Genomic DNA, 15,824 nt, shown 5'->3' with positions numbered 1-15,824 from the left:
GAGAAAAGCTATTAAGCCCTCTATTCCCCTGATCATTCTATTTTATGAGAGGACACTGGAAGGCCTTGGATTGTTTAATCTAGCAAAAAGAAGGCTAAGGGGAAATATGGTTGTTCTCTGTAAACACATTCGGGAGGGGGGGTGTATGTACCAGGTAAAGTGAAGAGTTTTTTAAACTAAAGGACAGTGCTGGCACAAGAACAAATGGATATAAACTGGCCATGAACAAATTCAAGGAAATTAGAAGAAAGTTTGTAACCATCAGAAGGGTCAGGTTCTAGAACAGACTCCTTATAGAAGTTGTGGGGAGCTGTAAGAGGGAGCTGTACAAATTTGTGAACATAGTTGTATGACAGGGCTGTTTGTGATGGTAGGGGCCAGGGCTCAACAGTGCTGGGGCTCAATTCTAATTTATGTCTTATGTTCCTGAAGCTCATGCTTCAGGGTTTCAGCTGCTCACCATCAGGAGTCAGGAAGGCATCTCCCTCCCACACCTATGCATTCTGGGAAGGGCTTTTTATATCTTTCTTCTGAAGCCTCAGGGATTTCCATGGCTGGAGACAGGACACTGGTCAGAGAGGGCTAGGGCTCTGAGATGCACCAAGCATTCTCTCTCAGGTGCTTGGCTGTCTGGTTCTTACTGACATGCCCAGGATCTAACTGATCACCATATGTGGGGTTAGGAAGGACTTTTCCCTCAGGTCAGATGGGCAGTGATTCTGGGGGGACCAGGGGTTGGCCTTTCTCTGCAGCATGTGGGGATGGGTCACTTGCCAGGATTACGGGTATATTTTACTTAATTCCCTGCCATTGCGCTAACCTCGAGCACTGGTGCACCTCAGTTCCTCCTATTCTCTGCGTGTGGCTCATAGTATTCTGATCTTCTGTGGGTCTCATTTACTTTGATTTCATCTTTAGTGTTCTGGTGTTGGTGGCCTGTGATATACAGGTGGTCAGAGTACATTATCTGGTGATCCCTTCTGGCTTTAAACTCTATGATTCTTAGACAATCTTTTTGAGGTCATTGAAGGCCAGTTATAATACAATAGAATGTGTTTTTAGAAGCACTTTTCATACAGAACAAGTTATTCCAAAATGCTCTGAAGTTTAACAATCCTGGAGAGAAAACAGGAATTACCTCTGGGGGAGAGGTTGTTTTCCAGCTGATTAGTTTCTGTTTGAAAATTATCTTTCTGCCTCTTTTCTCCATTTGAGTGTATGGCTGTTGTCCTTTTCCTGTATCCTTTTTCCACCTTACAATTTACATAATTCCTTCTGCTCTTAAGTAATGTCTTACCTAAACATTTGTAGTTATATCATGCTATTGTACCTTTCTCTCTAAAAGTTGTATTGCCATATCTCTGTCTACGTTTTTAAAGATTAAAATGAGCAATTATACTTTATGTACTTTAGACTGTGCATAAGAGAGGTACTTCCCTGAATTGGTCAATATGCTTGGTTTTTTAGCTTAATCATATAACATTAATTTAGTTACAGTTTATTAACATGTAAGCAGGGAACACTGCAAATAAAATTTGTATGTGTACTCAGTGTGCTTAATGCTATATTTGTAAAATGTGAGTATTTATGTTGAAGACAACTCCAAGGGCTGTTGGTCTTCACAAAAAATACACCATGCCTTTGCCATCACCCTTTTTAATATATCACTGAGAAGCTAGAGTTGGGATATTTTCTGACTGCGTGTATTGTGAGCAACATTCAAATTAAAAATGGACCTAACCAGGAAAACTTCCTCAAGAAAGGATCTATTTAAATGTTAGTTATTTGGATAACAGATGCATTACTGTACATTAATCAGCTTATTTTGTCTGATTGATAGAAGTGAGCTGAGTCGACAGAAACTTCATACACAAGAGCTGATTTCTCAGCTGGAAGTGGCAAATGAAAAGAGAGCTGAGGTGAGAAAATGCCCCTCGTGGGAACTACTTTGATACAACTACATGCACATATTGTAGAATCTTACTGAACCTTATCCAGATGAGTTACGTAGCTAGTTTATAAGTGCCTCTGAAGATTTTAGAATCTCTCTTAACTTTGCTCCCAAATCATAAAACATGAGAAAGGAGAGATCCTCTTTCATTGTTACTAATATATAAATTGTGTGGTGACTCAGAAAATGTTATTTAAAGATTATTTAATCTTATTCATGCATGCCTTTTAAAGGTGGGCTTATTATATTCATTATGCAGTAGCACAGTAAAAAAAAGGTAGGGTTCTTACCATACTATGAGTGGTAGAGTTTACATAATATCTGTAGGTATGAATAAACTAATGTGCCTTCCATTATACATTAAAAGTAAAGGAAGGTTTGTTTGAAGAGTGTGCCTTATTAAATAATTAATGGACATCTTTGAACACAGTTATGCCTTTGTCACACTTCTAGTACATCTGGGATAGCACTCTCTAGAACAGTGGTGACCTGTGGCCCTTCAGGGTAATCTGCTGGTGGGCCGCAAGACAGTTTGCTTACATTGACCGTCCACAGTCATGGCCGCCTGCAGCTCCCAGTGGCCACAGTTCGCCGTTCCTGGTGAATGGGAGCTGTGGGAAGCAGTGGCCAGAACGTCCCTGCAGCACGCACCGCTGTAGCACTTCTGGTGAAGACGCTCCAAGCTGACAGGACAGAGCTCTTCCATCAGCTTAATAACTTCTGCCTCCATGAGAGGCAGTAGCTGTGTCCATGGGAGAGCTTGTCCTGCTGACATAGCACTATCTGCACCAGTGTTTAGGTTAGCATAATTTAGAGGGGTGGGGATTATTCATAGCCCTGAGTGACACAAGTTACACTGACATAAATTACACCAAAGTAGACATAGCCTTAGAGTATCTACTTACCTCAAAGTCTTCAGATCCCACCCTCAGTTCTGTGTAAGTACATTTAGCAGTGATCAGCACTTTCCCTCCTCTGCTGGTTAACCATATGATCTTCACTCATCCTGTCACAACTAGATTTCTGAGAGGGCTTCTCAGATCCTTTCCACCATTGGTAAGGTTCACACCTCAGTGGGACCTCAATTTTGTCCTGTCGTCATTCACTATACCTCCCTTTGAGCCTCTAGTCACATGCTCTGTGGCCCATCTGTCTATGAAGGTGGCCTTTCAAATAGCTATGACATCACCCAGAAGAGTCAATGAGCTGGGAGCGCTCATGGCGGACCTGCCATTTGCGATCTTCTATAAGGAAAAGATCTCATTACTCCCTCACCCCAGATTCATCCCTAAAGTAGTTTCTGAATTTCATGAGAATCAGGTAGTCTACTTACCAGTATTTTGTCCAAAACCAATGCTTCAGGGGAAGAGAGAAGGCTCTCTGGATATGCAAAGTGTTTTGGTCTTTTATCTACAGAGGACATTAGAAAGAAACCTAAACTATTTGTTTTCATAGCGCGCACACACACACACACACACACACACACACACACACACACACAGTTTGAGGGCTCATTCCACCAGAGGGCAAATGATGTACCTATACTAGAGATATGGAGGGCAGCTACTTGGAGCTCTTCGCATACCTTCGTGAAGCATTATGTTCTGGTCCCAGTCATCCATGGATTCAGCTGTGTGGACAGCAGTATTACAGTCTACTATCACTTCTGTGTCCTGGCATCCACCTCCTGTTTGACTACTACTTACTAATCTCCCACATGGAATACACATTGGGACCATTACTCAAAGAAGATAGGAAGGTTACTTACCTGTAACTGGAGATTCTTTGAGATGTGTGGTTCCAATCTGTATTTCACTACACTCCTTCCGTTCCCTCTGCTGTGAATTATTTGGACTGTGTGAAAATGGGAAACTGGAGAGGAATCTGCCTGCATCACCTTTCATTCCCTCAGTTGAAAGCACATGTGTGGGCCAACAGACGCTACTTATTTAAAAAAAAAAAAAAAGACTCAGGCACACGGTTCGCATGCATACCCACTTATGAAATACAGACTGGGACCACCCATCTCAAAACACCTCCAGTTAGAGGTAAGTAACCTCCATTTTATGCAGCCCCGCATCTCCCATATTTCTGATATGCATGAACTATACCCCTCGTGTCTGCAGTTTCTGAAGGCAGCTCAAAGCTGCATCACAACATGTGCTAGCCACACCCCCTTCTCCTCCTTGCTGCCAGATCTTCTGCCTCCAAGGCAGTAGTTTTCCTTGGTCCCATCTTTTTCTTTTAGATTTGTTATTTTAGCTGTTTTCTGAGAAGCTAAAATGTTTTTGTTTTCAAGCCTCCTGGCCTCCTCCTGGTAATTCATGGGGCAACAAAGGACTGCAAATATAAGACAAGACCCTTTTTAGAACAAAAAAGACGGGTTAGTGGATTACAGATTGTTGTAATAAGACATTGAATTTATGGCTTATTACAAAAATCTGTAACCCATTAACCCCCTTTTTGTCCTATGACTCAAGAGATGTTAAGGGGCCACTCTTCCTTGAATGGTCCCTTAGAATATGTGCTAACTACTTATGCTAAACAATCTGTTCCATCTTGCATTTGTCTGTGACGCTCGGAGTATCTTTCCCAGACCTGAAGAAGAGCTCTCTCTGACTCGAAAATTTCTCTCTCTTACCAACAGAAGTCAGTCTAATGAAAAATATTACCTCATCCACCTTGTCTGTCCACGACAGGATGTCAGTCTTGGCCTACAAGAAACTTAATAATATATTTTCCTTTGGGCATTATTATGATATGTGTTTTCCAGTTGATGCCTCCTTTGAGGGCATCATAAGATCCAAATGAGGATGTCTCACCTTCAGAAAGTGTTGCAAGACCCATAGACCATAAGAGCAATGAAACATTGCATAGCAATTTCAAAACTTCAGCTATAGCTATTCAGACCAAAGATTTTTCATCTATTTAATAGATAAGCCTACTTCATGATAAACAAGTGGTTCATCTTCTCGGGGGGTATGATCCTTGACTGGAGTGAAATGTCTTGGGTCCTGTCTTGGTCAAATCCTTGATGTGATTTGTGATGAGCAATGGCTTCTAACTCGGTCGCTACAAGGATGTCATGTTACTTCTGTGAATAGTCATCACTCATTCGAAATAGATATTTTGTGCATCTAGATTTACCAGTGATGATCTGTTAGGGGAACATTAGAGAAATTAGCAGCTGAGACTGCAGAGAGGTCTCTGTCCTCTCTATCAAAGCCAGCACTGCAGTCTGTTAGTTGCTACCAACACCAAGGTTATCCAAGAAAGGAGTGTTACTTTGGCAGGAGGAGAAAATCTGGAGCAGAAGCTTCCAAGGAAACCTACACGAATTTTCCTCCAAACAAACAAAGTCCTTAGCGTGACAAAGCCTTTTCCTTCTGATTCACCTCTGTACCCAGAGTCTTTAGTGGCTAATCATAATCACAGCAAGGCACAGCTCACAGGCCAGAGCATGCAGTGCCACAACCCAGACACGTCTGAGGAACAGTTGGGGGGGGATTAACATGGGGAAATAGTTTTACTTTGTGTAATGACCCATCCACTCCCAGTCTTTATTCAAGCGTAAGTTAATTATATCCAGTTTGCAAATTAATTCCAATTCAGCAGTCTCTCGTTGGAGTCTGTTTTTGAAGTTTTTTGTTGAAGAATTGCAACTTTTAGGTCTGTAATCGTTAATTGTAATTGTTCTTGTCAACTGCTGGATATGGCCCACCTTGATTATCACGACAAAAGGTTTTTCCCCCCCACTCTCCTGCTGGTAATAGCTCACCTTAACTGATCACTCTCGTTACAGTGTGTATGGTAACACCCATTGTTTCATGTTCTCTGTGTATATAAATCTCCCCACTGTATTTTCCACTGAATGCATGCGATGAAGTGAGCTCTAACTCACGAAAGCTTATGCTCAAATAAATTTTAGTCTCTAAGGTGCCACAAGTACTCCTTTTCTTTTTGAGGATACAGACTAACACGGCTGCTACTCTGAAACCTGTCTTTATGGAAGGCACTGAATTTAGCCGTATGGAGTGGAAATCTATCAACTTAATGAAAAAACTCATACAGATACAGACAGACATCATCTTCCTTTCCAAATGCAAACAGATGGACATCATACCAAAAGGACTGAAGGTAAAAAATCCATTACAATCTACATACCACACAGACTATGCTGACAGCTTGTGCCACACACTCCCAAAGAAACTGCGGAACCACCTGACCAACCTCCTTTACAGCAAACAGCGAAAGATTAAGAATGAGCTCTCAAAACTGGATACTCTCATAAAAAACCAACCTTCCGTACAAACTTCCTCGTGGCTGGACTTTACAAAAACTAGACAAGCCATTTACAACACACACTTTGCTTCTCTACAAAAGAAAAAGGACACTAAACTATCTAAACTACTACATGCCACAAGGGGCCACAATAATGGTTCCCTTAACCCACCCAGCAATATTGTTAATCTATCCAACTATACTCTTAGGACAGATTCTTCTGCTGGGCTATCTCGGGGCCTCTCCTTCTGTCCCTCCACCCCCACGAATATGATACAGTTCTGTGGTGACCTAGAATCCTATTTTCGACGTCTCCGACTGAAGGAATATTTCCAACACACCTCTGAACAACATACTAACCCACAGAGACCTTCCTACCAAGACTACAAAGAGAAGGAGTCTGGGTGGACTCCTCCTGAAGGTCGAAACAACAGACTGGACTTCTACATAGAGTGCTTCCACCAATGTGCACAGGCTGAAATTGTGGAAAAGCAGCATCACTTGTCCCATAACCTCAGCCGTGCAGAACACAATGCCATCCACAGCCTCAGAAACAACTCTGACATCATAATCAAAAAGGCTGACAAAGGAGGTGCTGTCGTCATCATGAATAGGTTGGAATATGAACAAGAGGCTGCTAGGCAGCTCTCCAACACTACTTTCTACAAGCCTTTACCCTCTGATCCCACTGAGGGTTACCAAAAGAAACCACCATTTGCTCAAGAAACTCCCTGAAAAAGCACAAGAACAAATCCGCACAGACACACCCCTGGAACCCGAACCAGGGGTATTCTGTCTTCCACCCAAGATCCATAAACCTGGAAATCCTGGACGCCACATCATCTCAGGCATTGGCACCCTGACAGCAGGATTGTCTGGCTATGTAGACTCCCTCTTCAGGCCCTACGCTACCAGCACTCCCAGCTATCTTCGAGACACCACTGACTTCCTGAGGAAACTACAATCCATCGGTGATCTTCCTGAAAACACCATCCTGGCCACTATGGATGTAGAAGCCCTCTACACCAACATTCCACACAAAAATGGACTACAAGCCGTCAGGAACACTATCCCCGATAATGTCACGGCAAACCTGGTGGCTGAACTTGGTGACTTTGTCCTCACCCATAACTATTTCACATTTGGGGACAATGTATACCTTCAAATCAGCGGCACTGCTATGGGTACCCGCATGGCCCCACCGTATGCCAACATTTTTATGGCTGACTTAGAAAAACACTTCCTCAGCTCACGTCCCCTAATGCCCCTACTCTACTTGCGCGACATTGATGACATCTTCATCATCTGGACCCATGGAAAAGAAGCCCTTGAGGAATTCCACCATGATTTCAACAATTTGCATCCCACCATCAACCTCAGCCTGGACCAGTCCACACAAGAGATCCACTTCCTGGACACTACGGTGCTAATAAGCGATGGTCACATAAACACCACCCTATGCCGGAAACCTACTGACCGCTATGCCTACCTACATGCCTCCAGCTTTCATCCAGACCACATCACACGATCCATTGTCTACAGCCAAGCTCTACGATACAACCACATTTGCTCCAACCCCTCAGACAGAGACAAACACCTACAAGATCTCTATCAAACATTCTTACAACTACAATACCCAGCTGCTGAATTGAAGAAACAGACTGAAAGATCCAGAAGAGTACCCAGAAGTTACCTACTACAGGACAACCCAACAAAGAAAATAACAGAATGCCACTAGCCATCACCTTCAGCCCCCAACTAAAACCTCTCCAGCGCATCATCAAGGATCTACAACCTATCCTGAAGGATGACCCATCACTCTCACAGATCTTGGGAGACAGGCCAGTCCTTGCTCACAGACAGCCTCCCAACCTGAAGCAAATACTCACCAGCAACCTCACACCAGAACCACTAACCCAGGAACCTATCCTTGCAACAAAGCCCGTTGCCAACTGTGTCCACATATCTATTCAGGGGACACCAGCATAGGGCCTAATCACATCAGCCACACTATCAGAGGCTCGTTCACCTGCACATCTACCAGTGTGATATATGCCATCATGTGCCAGCAATGCCCCTCTGCCATGTACATTGGCCAAACTGGACAGTCTCTACGTAAAAGAATAAATGGACACAAATCAGACGTCAAGAATTATAACATTCAAAAACCAGTCAGAGAACACCTTCAATCTCTTTGGTCACTCGATTACAGACCTAAAAGTGACAGGTTTCAGAGGAACAGCCGTGTTAGTCTGTATTCGCAAAAAGAAAAGGAGTACTTGTGGCACCTTAGAGACTAACCAATTTATTTGAGCATGAGCTTTCGTGAGCTACAGCTCATGCTCAAATAAATTGGTTAGTCTCTAAGGTGCCACAAGTACTCCTAGACCTAAAAGTGGCAATTCTTCAACAGAAAAACTTCAGAAACAGACTCCAACGAGAGATTGCTGAATTGCAATTAATTTGCAAACTGGACACCATTAACTTAGGCTTGAATAAAGACTGGGAATGGATGTGTCATTACACAAAGTAAAACTATTTCCCCATGTTTAATTCCCCCCCTACTGTTCCTCACATGTTCTTGTCAACTGCTGGAAATGGCCCACCTTGATTATCACTACAAAAAGTTTTTTTTTCTCTCCTGCTGGTAATAGCTCACCTTACCTGATCACTCTGGTTACAGTGTGTATGGTAACACCCATTGTTTCATGTTCTCTGTGTATATAAATCTCCCCACTGTATTTTCCACTGCATGCATCCGATGAAGTGAGCTGTAGCTCACAAAAGCTTATGCGCAAATAAATTTGTTAGTCTATAAGGTGCCATAAGTACTCCTTTTCTTTTTGAGCAGTTTAGTATCATCTGCAAACTTTGCTACCTCACTGTTTACCCCTTTCTCCAGATTATGTATGAATAGGTTGAATAGGATTGGTCCTAGGACTGACCCTTGGGGAACACCACTAGATACCCCTCTCCATTCTGAAAATTTACCATTTATTCCTACCTTTGCTCCCTGTCTTTTAACCAGTTCTCAATCCATGAAAGGATCTTCCCTCTCCCGTGACAACTTAATTTACGTAAGAGCCTTTGGTGAGGGGCCTTGTTAAAGGCTTTCTGGAAATCTAAGTACACTATGTCCACTGGATCCCCATTGTCCACATGTTTTTTGACCCCTTCAAAGAACTCTGATAGATTAGTAAAACATGATCTCCCTTTACAGAAACGATGCTGACTTTTGCGCAACAATTTATGTTCTTCTGTGTGTCTGACAATTTTATTCTTTACTATTGTTTCAACTAATTTGCCCGGTACTGAAGTTAGACTCTAGAGCCCTTTTTAAATATTGGCGTTACATTAGCTATCTTCCAGTCATTGGGTACAGTAGCTGATTTAAAGGACAGGTTACAAAGTATAGTTAATAGTTCCATAATTTCACATTTGAGTTCTTTCACAACTCTTGAGTGAATGCCATCTGGTCCCGGTGGCCAGAGTTAAGTTTTAAGTTTCTCAGTGTTAAGTTTCTCAGTTAATTCCAAAGCCTCCTCTAGTGTCACTTCAGTCTGTGACAATTCCTCAGATTTGTCACCTACAAAAGACTGCTCAGGTTTGGGAATCTCCCTAACATCCTCAGCCGTGAAGACTGAAGCAAAGAATTCATTTAGTTTCTCTGCAATGACTTTATCGTCTTCAAGTGCTCCTTTTGTATCTTGATTGTCCAGCGGCCCCACTGGTTGTTAAGCAGGCTTCCTGCTTCTGATGTACTTAAAAAACATTTTGTTATTACCTTTTGAGTTTTTAGCTAGCTGTTCTTCAAACTCCTTTTTTGCTTTTCTTACTACATTTTTCCATTTAATTTGGCAGTGTTTATGTTCCTTTCTATTTACCTCACTAGGATTTAACCTCCACTTTTTAAAAGATGCCTTTTTATCTGTCACTGCTTCTTTACATGGTTGTTAAGCCACGGTGGCTCTTTTTTAGTTCTTTTACTGTGTTTTTTAATTTGGAGTATACATTTAAGCTGAGCCTCTATTATGGTGTCTTTGAAAAGTGTCCATGCAGCTTGCAGGGATTTCACTCTAGTCACTGTACCTTTTAATTTCTGTTTAACTAACCTCCTCATTTTTGCATAGTTCCACTTTCTGAAATTAAATGCCACAGTGTTGGGCTGTTAAGGTGTTCTTCCCATCACAGGAATGTTAGATGTTATTATATTATGGTCACTATCTCCAAGCGGCCCTGTTATAGTTACCTCTTGGACCAGATCCTGCGCTCCACTCAAGACTAGATCAAGAGTTGCCTCTCCCCTTGGGGGTTCCTGTACCAGCTGCTCCAAGAAGCAGTCATTTAAAGTATCAAGAAATTTTGTCTCTGCATTTCATCCTGAGGTGACAGGTATCCAGTCAATATGGGGATAATTGAAATCCCCCACTATTATTGAGTTTTTTATTTTGATAGCCTCCGTAATCTCCCTTAGCGTTTCATCGTCACTATCACTGTCCTGGTCAGGTGGTCAATAATAGATCCCTACTGTTATATTCTTATTAGAGCATGGACTTACTATCCATAGAGATTCTATGGAACATGTGAATTCATTTAAGATTTTTATTTCATTTGATTCTACATTTTCTTTCACATATAGTGCCCCCCCGCCCCCGCACAACCTGTTCTGTCCTTCCGATATATTTTGTACCCCAGAATGATTGTGTCCCATTGATTGTCCTCACTCCACCAGGTTTCTTTGATGCCTATTTTATCAATATCCTCCTTTAATACGAGGGACTCTAGTTCAGCCATCTTATTATTTAGACTTCTAGCATTTGTGTACAAGCACTTTAAAAACTTGTCACTGTTTATTTCTCTGCCCTTTTCTGATGTGTCAGATTCTTTATGTGAGTGTTTCTCGTCTGATCTGGCCCATACTTTGTCCTGTTTCATCCCATCCTCCTGACTAAAACCTAGAGAATCTCTATCAATAGACTCTCCTCTAAGAGAAGTCTCTGTCCGATCGACGTGCTCCTCTGCAGCAATCGGCTTTCCCCCATCTCTTAGTTTAAAAACTGCTCTGCAACCTTTTTAATGTTAAGTGCCAGCAATCTGGATCCACTTTGGTTTAGGTGGAGCCCATCCTTCCTGTATAGGATCCCCCTATCCCCAAAGTTTCCCCAGTTCCTAATAAATTGAAACCCTTCCTCTCTACACCATCGTCTCATCCACACATTGAGACTGAAGCTCTGCCTGCCTAAGTGGCCCTGCGCTTGGAACTGGTAGCATTTCTGAGAATGCCACCATAGAAGTCCTGGATTTCAGTCTCTTTCCTAGCAGCCTAAATTTGCCTCCAGGACATCTCTCCTACCCTTCCCTATGTCACTGGTACCTACATGTACCACGACCACCGGCTCCTCCCCAGCACTACACATAAGTCTATCTAGATGCTTCGAGAGATCCGCAACCTTCGCACCAGGCAGGCAAGTCACCATACGGTTCTCCCGGTCATCACAAACCCAGCTATCTATGTTTCTAATGATCGAATCTCCCATTAGTAACACCTGCCTTTTCCTAATGACTGGAGTTCCCTCCCCCGGAGAGGTAACCTCAGTGCGAGAGGATACCCCAACATCATCTGGAAGGAGGGTCCCAACTATGGGAAGGTTTCCCTCTGTTCCCGTTGACTGCTCTCCTTTTCTGGGCCTTTCATCCTCCTTAACAGTGCAGGGGCTGTCTGACCGGAGGTGGGACAAATCTACAGTGTCCTGGAAAGCCTCATCAACATACCTCTCTGCCTTCCTTAGCTCCTCCAGTTCCACCACCCTGGCCTCCAAAACCTGTACATGGTCTCTGAGGGCCAGGAGCTCCTTGCACCGAATGCACACGTACGCCACCCGTCCACAGGGCAAGTAATCATATATGCTACACTGAGTGCAATAAACAGGATAGCCCCCACTCTGCTGCTGGGCTTCTGCCTGCATTTTCTCCTACAGTTACCTGGGTTAATGATAGGGTTTTTGTTTAAATCAAGAAGTTTTGATTATAGTTTAGTGTAAAGGTTTTAAAGAATGGCAAGTCTACCTTGCTCCCTTCCCACTCCCCTTCGAAACTCCCTGTTAGCGGCCCCTGGTCTCTTGCTCACTGCTTTATAAAGCCCTGGCATCCTTCATAGCCCCACCCCTGACTAAGGCTCAGCCAACTAACAGAGCCTTCTAGATTTCAAACCTTGTTTAGAAGCTCACAGCTTTCAACTGCCGGCCACAGCACACGGTCCTTCAAATAAACAAACAGACAGACAAACACAAGCTCAGCACCTAACCCCCAAACACAAACACACACTGCAGACAGCCACTTACCCCAACGGTCCCGTATTTACTCCTCCTTCACCTGGAGAACTCCCTCTCGAAACTCCCTGTTAGCGGCTCCCCTGTTGGCAGGAAGGTGCTGCAGGTAGTGGTCCAGACATAACCTGGCTATTTGAGCAGTTCAGAAAGAGTGTCTTTCCTATTTCTTATGTTCACTTTTCACTTCTCCTGCTTAGAGCTTGCTATTTCCCATGTGTATCATAATTGTGAGAGATGCTAGGCTGAAGAATGGAAAATTTCTTATACAGTAATTTCCTTTCTGCTAGCAGCAGCACCTCTAAGGTGCCACAAGTACTCCTCGTTCTTTTTGCTGATACAGACCAACACGGCTACTACTCTGAAACCTGGGAATTATTCGGAATCACAAGCGTATATAATTTCCTGTCTTCTAGGTGGTAAATAGTTCCAATATTTGGCATTGACCAAACTCCATTTGCTCAAAGTTTTCTCACTGCAATATATATGAAACTTACAGTTGTAATAAGATCTTTCACTTTTTTACAGAATGAAAAATTAATGATGGAGCATCAAGAAAAAGTCAACAGACTTCAAAGGCGACTAACACAGGCAGAACAGAGGGCAGCTACAGCATCTCAACAGGTACAAAACTGTAATCAGAAAGCAACCTTATTACAGCTGCATAACAAGAGGTCTTTGAATGTTACAAGAAAAAATGTTGTTTTGGAATCTCCCTAGTGTAGAGGTAATTGATTGATTGTTTGTTTGTTATATGTAGTAAAGTAGCTGATACAAACAACTATACAGTTCTAACTTGCAAAATGTGTCATTTCAGAATATTTAACTACACTCCAAGCTTCTGACCGTTATGAATGAGTGAAATACTTCATTTGGGCACATCACTGAAAATCCACTGCTTTCATGTAATATGTTTGTGGAAATAAATTAGATGTAAACTCTGTTTATGTGGTTGTTGGCATATTAATGAAAGCATGTGAGTTTTTAGTAATCCTTTGCAACAAAGGAAGGAGCCCACTTATTAAGTCTGTGCAAAACTGAATCAATGTCAGAATGAGGGAATAATCTATGAAGTTTAAATACCTATCACCACTGATTACACAGAACAGCTGATCCAGCTCCCTTACAAATTGACCAGTAAGGCTGTATTCATTAGAAATGATGGCTTCATAGTAATAAAATGCAGATGTTGTGCTAGCTCCCACAGACTGACACCTGTAGAATCTCATTCTGATTCAGAAGACAAATATGTCTTCGTTTCATAACTATAGAACTCTGTCTAGGCTTTTTTTAGGCAGTTGAAGCTAGTTTAAGACCGACACAGTTGTGGGTCAGGAATTTCTAGGTCCCAACTAGTTGACAGATGTCTCATACTGGAAAAAGAGACAAGTTGGAATGTCAAAGGAGGGGAAATTTTTAATCGTGTTCTGTGTCTACTCAGTTCTATCATATACCCTCTTACTTTTAGGTTACAATTTTCAGTCTCCCTCCACAAAAGTAAATAACTTAAAAAAGAAGCGTGTGTTGCCGTGTGGGGAGGAGAGTGATTCTCCCTCACACAGTTTATAATTTTGGGAAGAAGACATCAGACAGCCACATTGGGTCAAACCAGTGGTCCGTGTAGCCCAGTATCCTTTCTCTGACAGTGACTACTGCCAGATGCCTCACAGTGAATGTACAGAACAGGGCAATTATTGAATAATCCATCCCATCATCCAGTCCCAGCTTCTGTCAGTTGGACAGTTAAGGGACACCCAGGGCATGAGGTAGTGTCCCTGACCGTCTTGACTAATAGCCATTGGTGGACCTATCCTCCATGAACTTATCTAATTCTTTTTTAAACCCAATTATACTTTTAGCCTTTAGAACATCCCATGGCAACAGTTCAACATGTTGACTGTGTGTTGTGTGAAGAAAGTTTCCTTTTTTTGTTTCAAACCTACTGCCTGTTAATTTCATTGGGTGACCCCCCCCCTAGTTCTTGTGTTATGTGAAGGGATAAATAACACTTCCTTATTTACTTTCTCCGTACCAATCATGATTTTTTAGACCTCTGTCATATCCTCCCCCCTTAGTCATCTGTTTTCCAAGATGTAGTCTGTCATTTTAATTTCTCCTCGTATGGAAGCTGTTCCATACCCCTAATCATTTTTTTTTTTTTTTGCTCTTCTCCGAACTTTTCCCCATTCTAATTTATCTTTTTTGAGATGGGGCAACCACAACTGCATGCATGCAGTATTTAAGGTATAGTTGTACCATGGATTTATGTAGTGGCATAATACTTTCAGTGTTATTTATCCCTTTCCTAATGGTTCCTAACATTGTTAGCTTTATTGAGTGCTGCTGCACGTTGAGCAGATGTTTATAGAGAACTATCCACAATGGCTCCAAGATCTCGGTCTTGAGTGGTAACAGCTAGTTAGACCCTATCATTTTGTATGTATAGTTGGGATTATGTTTTCCAGTATGCATTACTTCTCATTTATCAGCATTGGATTTCATCTGCCATTTGTTGCCAAGTTACCCAGTTTTGTGAGATCTCTTTGTAACTCTTCACAGTAAGCTTCACACTTAACTATCTTGAGTACTTTTGTATCATCTGCAAATTTTGCCACCTCACTCTTCACTCCCTTTTTCTGCTCATTTATGAATACGTTGAACAATACAGGTCCCAGTAAAAATCTTTGCAGGACCCTGTTATTTACTTCTCTCCATTGTGAAAACTGACCACTTTCTTTCGTGTCTTTTAGCCATTTACTGATGGATGAGAGGACCTTCCCTCTTATCCTATAACTGTGTACTTTGCTTAAGATCTTTTGACGAGGGACCTTGTCAAAGGCTTTCTGAAAGTCCAAGTATACTAGAACAACAGACTTACCCTTGTCCACATGTTTGTTGATCCCCTCAAAGAGTTGTGAGGCATGATTTCCTTGATTAGATTGGTGAGGCATGATTTCCTTTTACAAAAGGCTTGCTGACTCTTTTCCAATATGTTTATCTACATGTCTGATAATTTGTTGGGTTTTTTTGCATAGTTTCAACCCATTTGCCTGTTACTGAGGTTAGGCTTAGTCACCTATAATTGCCAGGATCGCCTCTTGAACTTTTTTTTAAAAGTCAGTGTTATTTTAGCTATTAGCTATCCTCCAGTCTTCTGGCAAAGAGGTTGATTTAAGTGATAGGTTACATACCATAGTAGTTTTGCAATTTCGTATTTGATTTTCTTTAGAACTCTTGGCTGATTATCATCTGGTCATGGTGATTTC

General features: G+C 42.1%; 1 protein-coding gene across 3 annotated transcripts in view; it reads left to right on the top strand.

Annotated features, from left to right (window-relative positions):
• SCLT1 (sodium channel and clathrin linker 1) overlaps positions 1 to 15,824 on the top strand; it is a 137,167-nt gene that overhangs the window by 111,460 nt on the left and 9,883 nt on the right. For all 3 annotated transcript variants that reach the window (XM_073341115.2, XM_073341118.2, XM_073341116.2), the window contains 2 exons: positions 1,841 to 1,919; positions 13,087 to 13,182. In XM_073341115.2, the coding sequence (XP_073197216.1) occupies positions 1,841 to 1,919; positions 13,087 to 13,182 (175 nt within the window). The remainder of the gene's footprint in view (positions 1 to 1,840; positions 1,920 to 13,086; positions 13,183 to 15,824) is intronic.

The sequence above is a fragment of the Lepidochelys kempii genome, chromosome 4 (genome assembly GCF_965140285.1).
Source record: "Lepidochelys kempii isolate rLepKem1 chromosome 4, rLepKem1.hap1, whole genome shotgun sequence".
In the NCBI taxonomy this organism is placed as follows: Eukaryota; Metazoa; Chordata; order Testudines; family Cheloniidae; genus Lepidochelys; species Lepidochelys kempii.
This window is presented reverse-complemented; position numbering and strand designations above follow the sequence as displayed.